The sequence below is a fragment of the Musca vetustissima genome, unplaced genomic scaffold, assembly GCF_032173495.1.
Source record: "Musca vetustissima isolate MV318-11 ecotype Yass unplaced genomic scaffold, APGP_CSIRO_Mvet_v1 utg41630, whole genome shotgun sequence".
Classification (NCBI taxonomy): domain Eukaryota; kingdom Metazoa; phylum Arthropoda; class Insecta; order Diptera; family Muscidae; genus Musca; species Musca vetustissima.
This window is the reverse complement of record NW_026875431.1, coordinates 9,880-23,427: the sequence shown is the minus strand read 5'-3', so window position 1 is coordinate 23,427 and position 13,548 is coordinate 9,880. Positions and strand designations below refer to the sequence as shown.

Below are 13,548 nucleotides of genomic sequence, written 5' to 3'. Positions count from 1 at the left end.
TTCATTTTACACAGAAAGGTATTGGTTGACTTGACCCGCTGAATAGTGACAGATCAGTACAAAAGCCCATCAAATTAGTTGGCCAGATTCATTTTCCAGTGTAATATTCGGCTTATAATTGTGGCATATTTCTGTCCACTTCATGCCAAAATTATTATCTGATCATTACCACAAATTATAGGCGTTGTCCTTGACCATAACCAGAACCTCATGGAAATTTTCAAAGCGATCTCCGCTATATTTCCGCCCTACAGTGCGATAATGGGTTACTGAATAATAGCTGAATACGTAAGCACCTGTAAATATTTAAGTGTAACTCTCATATCCGAGCACATACGACAATATAACTGGTATCAATTTAAAGGGCAACAACTCCTCTTGGATATACTATTAATGTCTCGAGTCTATGTCCTTCAGGAGTAAATATCTGTGCTATTGAATACAATTTTTGTACTTTTTCACACAAAAGTATGGGTCCATTTGACCAGCTAAATATTAACTGATCTTTATCAAAAAAGGGCATGCTTATTCTTTGATCCGATCTCCTTCTCCATGCAAAAATTCGCGATGTTTGGGCCATAATTGTGGCTTCTGGAGCGACCAGGAAATAAAGTTTTTGGTCCATTTCATCCCCTAAATATTAACCGATCTTTTCCTTGGCCAGAACCCATCCTACATGCAAAATTTCGTGAAGATTGGTCCATAACTGTGGCCTGTATAGTGTTTACAAATTATAATGGACAGACGGACGGATGGACACACATGTCTAGATCGACTCAGCTAGTCGAGATATGACCACCGGTATACTTAAATGTGAGTCTAAGACCAATATTTCGCGGCGTTACAAACTTTTGGGGCTGCACAAAGCTATAATACCCTGACAACACGCCTCTAAAAATATTTATTTAGAAATCCACGCCTCGAAAAAATATTTATTTAGAAATCCACGCCTCGAAAAAATATTTATTTAGAAATCCACGCCTCGAAAAAATATTTATTTAGAAATCCACGCCTCGAAAAAATATTTATTTAGAAATCCACGCCTTGAAAAAATATTTTCACAAAATCAGAGCCTTGAAAAATATTTTTTTTTTTGAAAAATACACGCCCTGGAAATTTTTTTAAATCCACGCCTTTGAATTTTTTTTTAAATCCACGCCTTGGATTTTTTTTTTTAAATCCACGCCTTGGAATTTTTTTTAAATCCACGCCTTGAAAAAGTGTTGTTAAAAAATCCACGCCTTGAAAAAATGTTTTTAAAAAATCCACGCTTTGAAAAAATGTTGTTAAAAAAATCCACACCTTGAAAAAATGTTGTTAAAAAAATCCACGCCTTAAAAAAATATTTTTTTAGAAATCCACGCCTCAAAAAAAATATTTTTTTAGAAATCCACGCCTTGAAAAAATATTTTCACAAAATCAGAGCCTTGAAAAATATTTTTTTTTTAAAATACCCGCCTTGGATTTTTTTTTAAATTCTTGAAAAAATGTTTTTAAAAAGTCCACGCCTTGAAAAAATGTGGTTAAAAATCCACGCCTTGAAAAAATTTGGTTAAAAAATACACGCCTTGTAAAAATGTTGTTAAAAAAATCCACGCCTTAAAAAAATATTTTTTAGAAATCCACGCCTTGAAAAAATATTTTTACAAAATCCGAGCCTTGAAAAAATATTTTTTTTTTGAAAAATACACGCATTTGTTTTTTTTTAATCCACGCCTTGAAAAAATATTTTTTTGAAAAATCCACGCCTTGAATTTTTTTGGAAATCCTTGACTTTGAATTTTTTTTTAAATCCTTGACTTTGAATTTTTTTTTAAATCCTTGACTTTGAATTTTTTTTAAATCCACGCCTTAAAAAAATATTTTTAAAAAATCCACGCCTTGAAAAAATGTTTTTAAAAATATCCATGTCTTGAAAAAATATTTTTTTAGAAATCCGCGGCTTAAAAAATGTTTTTAAAAAATCCATAGTACACTCCTCTGGTAAAGGACTCAAAAAAATATTTTTATAAAATGTAGGCCATATAATTTTTGTGGTTAAAAAAAAAACATATTTGATATTGATTTTTTTAAATACATTTTTTATTTAGCAAAACAATTATACACATATAATTTTAATAATTATAATAAGTATGAAAAATAATAAAAATTAACATAATATCTTAATTCGTTCAATTATCTATCGAATAATTATCATAATAATTAATTATCACTCACAATTAAAAAAAATATTAAAAACAACTTTGGTACAAATTCCATTACATATCTAGAATATTTTCTCTCTAGGCAACTAAGGGATATATATATATATATATATATATATTAAAAAAAACTATTAAACATATTTAATTACATACATGGAATGCTCTTTATTTTAAAAAAATCTGATTTTTTTTCCTAGAGTCTTCCCTATGCTTGTTAAATAAAAATACTTGTCAGAGATGGGCAATCAAAGAGCAAGAGCCATCTTCGACTGGCTATTGGAAAAAAAATTGATGGGTTCCTTAGGGAACATTTTTGCATTAGGATTCAACAAAACATATATACATATATAATTTTTTTTTATATTTTTTATTACACAAAATAAATACTAATATAAAAATATTTAAAGAATTTGCTACAAGAAAAAAGTTGGCGGGGGATGAAAGCAAAGGAAAAAATCCCATGGGCTCAGTAAAAACTTTGTTCGCTGTAGCCTAGTTCGGTAGAGGGTCCGTTGTAAACGATTCCACTTCTTTATCGGATCATAACTATATCGAAATATTTTTCAAATACTGTAACTGAGCCCCCCTCACCTTTATGAAACCCAAATCAATGTTTTTTTCTATCCAACTTCCCTGCCATTAATTTTTAATTCTTCAAAATCTATTCTTTTTTTCACAAAATTTTCAAAATTCTACTCTCCTATCTAAATACGCAATGCTAAAAATATCGATACCAAGAAAAGTATCGCCATTTGATAATTCGCCTCCTGCATATCGACATCTTTAAAAAGACCTGAGGCCGCGAATAATGACAATACATGGCATTGCACTGTAAACGGGGTCGATCATAACCGAATATCGATAGGACCGAACCTTCAAAACTATATTTTAGAAATGAGGTTTTAAACAGCCATTTAAGGGTTTCGGGTGCATGTTTTTCCTGTACAAAGAAACCGGAGAAGGTTAGGAAGGGGCAAATGAAGAAGGGTCCCAATATGGCAGCCAGCTAGAAAAGAGAAGACAACAACAAAGTCAATGAGAATTATTTTCTTTGAAAGATATGCCATTACACTTACCTTTATACTTAATGAGGCACCCACAGCCAAGCCAATACTCTGGCCCACCAATGCCGTTAAAAAGACCATTACACAAAATAATACCACTCGAAAGAGGTCAGCCGGTTGATCCGTCAGCCAATATGTAATGACTATATAGACTGTGGTACACACCATTTGTATGGGTATATCGGCAAGGGTTATTGCCACATAATAGGCCCTAAGGGAATACCAACGATTGAAATGTTCACGCGACACAATGGGGAATTCCAGGGGGACTGTGGGGGAGAGAGAGAAGAAGAAGAAAATTTAAAAAAAATAGTTAGAATAGTAAAATATATATTTTTTAAATCCAGGCCTATAGGGAACTCGAAAAAACATATTGTAAGGAGAATAAAAATATTTTTTTCTGGGTTCGCCAAACTAGATTTTTTAAAAATATTTTTCAGAGGTACCCTATAGGTGCAAATTTTTAAAAAATATTTTTCAGGGGTCACTAACAGGCGTGGATTCTTTAACAACATTTTTTCAAGGGTCGCTAAGAGGAGTAGGGGTGGCGTAGTTTTTGGTCCATTTCATCCCCTAGATATTAACCGATATTTACCAACAACAATAGGGGTCTTCATTGGCCAGAACCCATCCTACATGCAAAATTTTGTGAAGATTGGTCCATATCTATGGGCTGTATCGTGTTTACAAAATATAATGGACGGATGGACACACTTGTCTAGATCGACTCAGCTAGTCGAGATATCGGTATACTTAAAGGTGGGTCTAGGACCAATATTTCGCGGCGTTACAAACTTTTGGGGCTGCACAAAGCTATAATACCCTGACAACATAGTTGTGTAGGGTATAAAAAATCCTCGCTTTTTGTAACCCCTTGAATTTTTTGTTTTAAGCCAAGGCCTGTTGGTGACCCTTGAAAAAATATTTTTAAATCTGAACAGATTTCAACAAAACTTCGCATACATAAATTTGGACCAACTTCATTCAGTACGCTGTGCAAAATTTTGTGCCAATCGGCCTAAATTTGACTCTATGGTGCTCCATTTACATAAAATCGGACGAAACTATATATGGGAGCTACATATATAAATCTGAAACGATTCCAATAAAATTGTGCAAAATTTTGTCGGACAAATATTGGCAGTATGGTGCTCCATTTACACAAAATCGGATGAAAATATATATATGATAGCTTTATCTAAATCTGAACCGATTTCAACAAAATTTGGCATGCATCAATCTGGGCCTAATTCAATACTCTGTGCAAAATGTTGTCTCAATCGGACAAATATTGGGAGTTTGGTTCTCCTTTAACATAAAATCGGACGAAACTATATATGGGAGCTATATCTAAATCTGTACCGATTTCAACAAAACTTGGCATACATCCATCTGGGATTAATTCAGTACTCTGTGCAAAATGTTGTCTCAATCGGACAAATGTGGGCAGTATGGTGCTCTATTTACATAAAATCGGACGAAACTATATATGGGGGCTATATCTAATTCTGAACTGATTCCAAAAAATTTTGGCATACATCAATCTAGACCTAATTCAGTACTTTGTGCAAAAATTGTCTCAATTGGACCAAAGTTGGTACTATGGTGCTCCATTTACCTAAAATCGGACGAAACTATATATGGGAGCTATATCTAAATCTGAACCGATTCCAATAAAACTTGGCATACATCAAACTGGGCCTATTTCAATACTCTGTGCAAAATGTTGTCTCAATCGGACAAATGTGGGCAGTACGGTGCTCCATGGGAGCTATATCTAAATCTGAACCGATTCCAATAAAACTTGGCATACATCAATCTGGGCCTAATTCAATACTCTGTGCAAAATGTTGTCTCAATCGGACAAATATGGGCAGTATGGTGCTCCATTTACACAAAATCGGACGAAACTATATATGGGAGCTATATCTAAATCTGTACCGATTTCAACAAAATTTGGCATACATCAATCTAGACCTAATTCAGTACTCTGTGCAAAATGTTGTCTCAATTGAACCAAATTTGATACTATGGTGCTCCATTTTCCTAAAATCGGACGAAACTATATATGGGGGCTATATTTAAAACTAAACTGATTCCAACAAAATTTGGCATACATCAATCTGGGATTAATTCAGTACTCTGTGCAACATTTTGTCTCAATCGGACAAATGTGGGCAATATGGTGCTCCATTTACATAAAATCGGACGAAACTATATATGGGAGCTATATCTAAACTGAACCGATTTTCTTCAATTTCAATAGGGTTCGTCCTTGGGCTAAATAAGTGACATGTGTCAAATTTCATTTAAACCGGATCATAAATGCGACCTGTACTTTGTTCACAAAAATACGTGGACGGACAGGCGTAAATCGACTCACAAAGTTATTCTATGCATATTCTCAAAAGGAACCATGGGTCTATCTTGATTCCTTTTTGCCTGTTACATAATACCCTGTACCACAGTATGGTGAAGGGTATAAAAAATCCCTCCTTCCCATGAAATAATTGGTTACATAAAAATATGCCCTTTAATAGAAAATTGAACTTATCTTAGTTCCGATATTGTAAACTTTCCAAAACAATGACATTTTCACAGAATATCAGCAACCACAAATTCACGTTTCTGAATAAATTATTGACAGTTAGATAATCGGTTGTTCGGTCGATCGGTCGTTTGCCATTCTAAACACAAAGAACATAATAGCGAACAATATAGAGAAATTGTTATGATGTAATACAGGAATTGGCCAGGCTATCAGATCGACGATCAGTTTCTAAGTCGATCAGACGGTCGGTCGGTTTGTCGCTTGTTTCGAATTAAAATTCGCCGTTAAATGCTATGCATTTAATAGCCCCCCATGTTAACTATGTGTCATTCGAACAATAAACAGCGGGTTAATTGGAACGTTGGAACGAAGTTAATAAATTAGCATTTATCCGTAGACATTCTATGACAATAACACTTGTATTGGATATTTTAGTATTATTATTTGTTAAGGTTTTTTTTTATTTTTCCGGTAATAAATAATGCATGGACTTGAGGAGATTAGAATAATCTCTTTTTAATTCCACAGAGGGCATTTAAGATTTAATTGCGATTGTTGAGAATGTATCCAAGGTTATGGCTAGGAAAAGCAATCGGCTTGAGGCGAGAGGAAGGGTAGTTATACTCGACCATAACCACTGATAGCTGAAGGGATCGGAAAATAGCCATGCCTGTTGGTGACCATTGAAAAAATATATTTAAAAAAGCCACGCCTGTTGGAGATCCTTAAAAAAAATTTTTTGATGAGCCTTGAAAAGATATTTTTAAAAAATCCACGCCTGCTGGTGACCCTTGAAAAAATACTTAGAACAGAACTTTCGTTCCATAAGCCGAGCTTAAAAAATATTTCCAGGCGCGTCGGTCTTTTGCGCAGTTTTTCCAATTTGAAAGACCATATTCGGCAATGTTGTCTTCCATTTGGTCTTTCCATCTTATTCGTGGCCTTCCCCTTCTGCCTAAACCATCATCTGGTTCGCTTTTATATGCCTTCTGGGCTGGGGCATCTTCATCTATTCTCACAACATGACCTACCCAACGCTCAATACAATGTCGATGTCCGAGAATAGCTGGTAAACCTCATGTTTCATTCGACGGCGATATTCACCATCAACGCAGATCGGCCCATAGATCTTTCGGAGAACTTTTCTCTCAAACACTCCAAGAGCTGCCTCAGCTGCTTGCGCAAGTACCCATGATTCAGGTCCATATAACATCACGGGTAGTATCAGCGTCTGGTAGAGTGTGAGTTTGGTCTGGCGGGAGGTGTTGTTGCCTCAGACCATAGTAACATCTGTTGGCCATTACTATCCTTCTCCGAATTTCAAAACTGATGTCATTCGTTTTGTTTATGGCGATACCAAAGTATATAAAATCTTTGACTATCTCGAAGCTGTAGTTATCAAGTTCCACAGTTGGTCCGAGTCTACTGGACGTCTTGCGCGTTGATACCATCAGCTTGGTCTTCTCGCCGTTTACTGCCAGACCCACTTTGGCAGACTCCTTCTCAATTTGTTCAAAGGTGGCTGTTACCACTCTCAATGTTCGACCCATTATGTCGATGTAATCGGCGTAGGCGAGTAACTGGTGTACAGAGTGCCATTTCTGTTCACTTTTGACTTTTTCCAGCAGGATTTTAAAAAGGCCACACGACAAACTGTCACCTTGTCTGAATCCTCGTTCGGTATTAATGGGCTCCGAGAGACCCTTTCCGACTTTAACTGCTGATCTTGTGCCAGTTAAAGTTATCCTGCATATCCGTATTAATTTTGCAGGAATACCAAACGCAGACATGGCTTTATACAACTCTGAAAAGATAGGGTTTTCGACTGCGGGTTTATAGTCGACCAATAGGTGGAATATGTCGACGTGTTTTTCGTGGGGTTTTTCCAGTATTTAACGCAGAATGAAAATCTGGTCAATGGCGGATTTGCCAGGTCTGAAGCCGCATTGGTATGGTCCAATGATGTCATTGACCATTGGCTTCAATCGTTCACACAGCACACTGGATAGCACTATATATGCGATGGGAAGGAGACTTATTTCTCTATAGTTGGCACATATCGTCTTGTCTCCTTTTTTGTGCACGAGACACAGGATGCTGAGGTTCCAATCATTGGGCATGCATTCCTCTAGCCAAATTGTACTAATCAGCTGGTGCATGCTCCTTACCAGCATCTGACCACCAGTCTTGAATAGTTCGGCTTGTAACCCATCGGCACCTGACTTCATCTTGGCTAGGTGGTATACACTCTATACCGTCATCTCTTATTGGTTCTGCGATATCCTCTTCACAGCTACTATTTGATACCAGAAGTTTTTCAAAATGCTCCTTCCAGATCCTCAGCACGCTGTCAGTATCTGTCACCTGGTTTCCTTCTGTCACCAGGTTTCCTTTTTGTGGCCGCAAAGTCTTGTTTCTTCATGAAGGCTGAATTTTCCACCCACCAAAGATATTTTCCCTTCCGTTTTTTGCATTAAAATCTCCTAGCAAAATTTTAATGTCATGGCCAGGGCAGTGATCATATGCTGTCTCTAGGCGCTCGTAAACTATGTCTTTGGTCTGCTCATCTTTGTCTTCGGTTGGAGCATGGGCGCAAATAAGACTGATGTTGAAGAACTTCGCTTTTATGCGGATTATAGCAATTCGCTCATCTACTGGAGTGAATCTGGAGACGAGGTCTTTTTTTCTCCTATTTACCGTAAATCCGCAGCCAAATCCACGCCTCGTTTCATGGTAGCTATAATACAGGGCGTAATCATCTGATTTTCTTACGCCTGTTCCTTTCCATCGCATTTCCTGTAAGGCAATAATATCGGCTTTGTACTTCTCGAGTACATCCGTCAAAGCGAATACTGCCCCTGTTCTGTACAAGGTGTACACATTCCAAGTGCAGATTCGCAGATCGTGGTCCTTTACACGCTTTCGGGGGTCGTCAACATTAGTGTCAGTGTCCACAATTGAGATGAAAGAGGGACCAAGATAAGCCTGGACTTCGCCATATTAAAGCCAATCAGAACCGTTGCTTGGTATCTACCACCCCCTACGCCACCCTTGAGAAAATATTTAAAAAAATCCACGCCTGTTGGCGATTGTCATAACGTTTTATTTATATATTTATTTTTTTAAATTATATTTAATTTTTGTTTTTTTTTCTTCAATTTTTGTTTTCTTTTCATTACAGTGGCCTCGACAGTTCCTCGTGCAGTCAATGCATTAGCCTGCTCAAAAAATTGGCAGCCCTGGGTCACACAATTGTCTGCACCATACACCAGCCGTCGGCTTTGATTTTCGAAATGTTCGATAAACTATATACCGTGGTGGAGGGCCATTGTATGTATCAGGGTCCCGTCAAGGAATTAATACCCTTTTTGGCCGATCAAAATCTCATGTGTCCCAGTTATCACAATCCAGCAGATTTTTGTAAGTTTGTAAAAATATATTTTTTTTAAAACATTTTTTTTAATAATTAAATTTTTCCATTTTCCTTCTCTCCCCTCCCCTTTAGTACTGGAAGTGGCTGTCGGTGATTATGAACGTGATTTGGAGAAATTAATCAATGCCGCCAATAAGAAATATTTTGAAGATTCCGATCTCAATCAATTGAATCGTGTAACACGGCTAATAAGACAAATGCAGGGTAGGTACTGAAACCGATTATAATATATCAAGAAATTAAAAAAATATATATACGAAGAGGGAACGGATAAATAGGAAAGAGTTTAGGACGAGCCGAATATGTTATACTCTTCACCCCGAGGAGGACATTCAACATTAACCAAAAATTACGATCATTCGGTTGAAATAAATGTGTCCAAAATCTTCAAAACTCCCAAAATTAGAGGGTAGCGTTATATGGGCGCTATAGCCAAAAAATCATCTATATTGATAATTTTTTGACAAAAAGATTTGTTTCCCCATGAGAACTTTAAATATGAAATTAGAGGTGATTCGAATGAAAATCATGCTTGAAATCGGCAAAATATCTAAAATCGGAGGGTACCAGGAGGAGGCCATACCCAAATATCGACCGATATTTATAATTTCTGGTATGACGATTTGATACCTCATGAGAACTCAAAATATCAAATTACAGAATATTCAGTTGAATATCGTGTCCAAAACTCAAAATACCGAAAATCGAAGGGTACCATTATATGGTGGCTATAACTAAGAATTGGTCGACATGGATAATTTTTGGTGCAGAGAGGTGTTTAAAAAATTTAAAAAAAATATTTGAAAATTTCAAGACTATAAGGGAACGGATTGAGGATTAGGGTGAATTTCATTTTTTAGTGTCCCTCATCTATAAAATTTACATTTTTGAAAAACTTTCTATTTAATTTCATTTTCTTTAATTTTACGCTTATGTGTGTGTATATTTCTTTTTTTTTCAATTAAAATTATTTCCGCATTAACATTACACCAACATAAATATACAACAGCACCACTTGAATATGCCGCACATTATGTTTATTGCAACCCATTGTGCAATAGGCAGCAAAGTAAACCAAATTTTTAATTGAAAATATCAGAAAAAAACAACAAGAAAAATAACAACAAATATTTTGCAATGGGAAAACAAAACAACGAAATTTAAATATTGAAACAAAAATAGGGAAATCATGCAAAACATAAGTGCCGGAGGAGGAGGAGGAGAAGAAGAAAAATAACCAAAAAGTCATTGGCAAAAAATAGTATTTCCTATAAAAAAAATTCCATTTGTCTTCATGCAAAATAAAGTCCACAAATGACCTCTTTGCGAATTGTGAATGAATGGTTGGTTGGTTGGGTGAATAGCTGACTCGATGGATGGTTAGATGAATGGCGGCTGGCTGGCTGACTGAATAATGACGAACCACACCAACCATTTATTATGTTCACAACCGCGCATCACAAATTGCTATTGTTTGTTGCCAATTTTTTCTTCTTCTTCTGAATATTGTTTTCTTTTCGCTTTCTTCTTTTGTATGTTTTGGTTAAAAGTAAAATGCAATAGAAAAAAATAAAAAAAAAACACTTTTTATAATAAATAAGAGGATTCGATGCGATGTGTCGGATTTTCGCATAAGGCATAACAATAGTGAAAGAGTCGTTTCCACGACAGAGGGGTCTACGATCCGAAACGACCCGAGTCTTACTCGGCCAATGTCTGTCACCTCAGCCCATTGTGTAAAAGCAATAGGGCTGCTACAACAACAACATAGTGAAATAGTGGATTTTTTAAAAATATTTTTTCAAGGGTCACCAACAGTCGTGGAGTTTTTAAAATATTTTTTTTTTCAAGGAATCACCAACAAGTGGAACTTTTTAAAAATATTTCTTTCAATTGGTAACAACCGGCGTGGATTTTTATACCCTTTATATACCACACTGTGGTGCAGGGTATTATGTCTTTGTTCATATGTTTGTAACAGGCAAAACGAGTCGAGATAGACCCATGGTTCATTTTGAGAATATGCATAGAATCATTTTCTGAGTCGATTTACGCATGTCCGTCTGTCCATGTATTTTTGTGAACAAAGTACAGGTCGCATTTATGATCCGATTTGAAGGAAATTTGGCACAGTTCACTTATTTCGCCCAAGGACGAACCCTATTGAAATTGGAGAAAATCGGTTCAGATTTAGATATAGCTCCCATATATAGTTTCGTTCGATTTTATGTAAATGGAGCACCATACTGTCAATATTGGTCCGACTGAGACAAAATTTTACACAGAGTACTGAATTTAGTCCAAACTGATGTATGCGAAGTTTAGTTTAAATCGGTTCAGATTTAGATATAGCTCCTATATATAGTTTCATCAGATTTTATGTAAATGGAGCAGCATACTGCCAATACTGGCCCGATTAAGACAAAATTTTGCACAGAGTACTGAATTAGGTCTAGATTGATGTATGCGAAGTTTTGTTGGGGTCGGTTCAGATTTAGATATAGCTACCATATATAGTTTCGTCCGATTTTAGGTAAATGGTTCACCATACTGCCAATATTGGTCCGATTGAGACAAAATTTTACACAGAGCACTAAATTGGGTCCAAATTGGTGTATGCGAAGTTTTGTTGAAATCGGTTCAGATTTAGATATAGCTTCCATATATAGTTTCGTCTGATTTTAGGTAAATGGTTCATTGGCCCGATTGAGACAAAATTTTGCACAGCGTAATGAATTCAGTACAGTTTGACATCTGTGAAGTTTTTGTTGAAATCGGTCCAGATATAGATATAACCCCCATATAAAATTTTGGCGGATTTCATACAAATGTAACACCAAAAATTCAAGGCTGACCGATTGACATGCAATTTTTTATAGAGTTCAGAATGGTCTGTGTATGGCTGTTTTATTCGTTCAAATATCTATGTATTTGTGTTTCACCCGATTCCATGCCAATGGCCATCCAAACATCTCTTCTATCAACAGGGTATTGTACACAGTATCATCTCTTGTACCCAAAGTGGTGAAGGGTGTCATATAGTCGGCCCGTCCGACTTTTGAATTTCCCTTACTGGTTTAAAAATATTTTTATAGGGATTATAACAGACGCGGATTTATTATAACAGCCGTGGATTTTGTTGCTGAACTTTGAATTTTTGAAAATTTTTTTCAGTGTTGTGAATTTTTTTTAATATTTTTTAAAGGTGGATTTTTTTAAATATATTTTTTGAGTTATATTGTGATTCATATGTTGCCCCTTTAATTCCCTTGATCCAATTTTTATTCCAGAATATTCCTTCCTTTTATTTCTATTTTCATTTTATTTCTATTTTCCAAAAAAAATTTAATGTTCCATGCCAACAATTTAAATTTTTTATTAACCCAATACTTAATTACAACTTCTTGTTGCTTCTTCTTCTCTTTATCATTAAAGTTGAAAATGTCGATATGTCTCATCACTTGAGTGGCAGTGGAAAAAATCTACCCAAAACCTTTAACATTGACATGGACACTAGTCTAACATCGAAGAAGAAGTCGAACTTTCCAGCATTTGATGATTACACGAAACCGGTTGTAATTAACAATGACATGGTCTTGGAGGAAATGAAAGCCCTTGCGGCCAGCAGTGGTAATAAAACGAAGTCATCCGGAACGCCAGAAGATTGCGGCATGGAAATGCCACATGAAAAACAGCCATTGAACAAAACCGAAACGACAACAACAACAACCATCACGACACACACCTTTGATACCGAAAACTTTACTAAGGCCTCATTTTTTATGCAATATCTGCTGTTGATGAATCGCATTTTCATTTGTGCGAAACGAAGTAGTGTAAGTAGTAGAAAAACCCCATTATCTTTTTAGTAATAAGTGTTTTCCCTTTCTGTGGACGGACCGACAGACAGACAGACATTTATGCAGTCATATTTTTTAATTGTGTTATGATGTTTGAGTAATGTTTTTGTTTTTTAAAAAATTTTTGCCTGGCAGCCTAGTGTGTAGGTCAAGTGTTCCATTTAGTATTACTTAAATGTTTCATTTTTTTTTATTTTTATATTTTTGTTGTTGTACTTTAGAAAAATTAATCTGCCACTTAAAGTTTTGTTTGTTACTTGAGCCATAAAATATTCGTATTGCCCGAATTATGTTTTGTTTTTCTGTTTACCTTGCTACGTGTGAAATTTTTAGCAGTCATAAATTTGTTTACAAAAATCAGTGCGGAATTGGTATTTATAACCTTCAGCACACTGTGGTACAGGGTATTATGTCTATGTGCACACACATGGTACCT

At 35.6% G+C, this 13,548-nt stretch overlaps 1 protein-coding gene across 1 annotated transcript in view; it reads left to right on the top strand.

Annotated features, from left to right (window-relative positions):
* The window catches only part of LOC133337928 (ATP-binding cassette sub-family G member 1), a gene marked incomplete at its 3' end in the record, with an annotated part of 43,629 nt that extends 30,537 nt beyond the window's left edge, over nt 1–13,092 (top strand). Inside the window, exons 4-6 of the mRNA XM_061546131.1 lie at nt 9,001–9,239; nt 9,325–9,456; nt 12,688–13,092. Of these exons, the coding sequence (XP_061402115.1) occupies nt 9,001–9,239; nt 9,325–9,456; nt 12,688–13,092 (776 nt within the window). The remainder of the gene's footprint in view (nt 1–9,000; nt 9,240–9,324; nt 9,457–12,687) is intronic.
* Between the last annotated feature and the right edge of the window lie 456 nt (nt 13,093–13,548).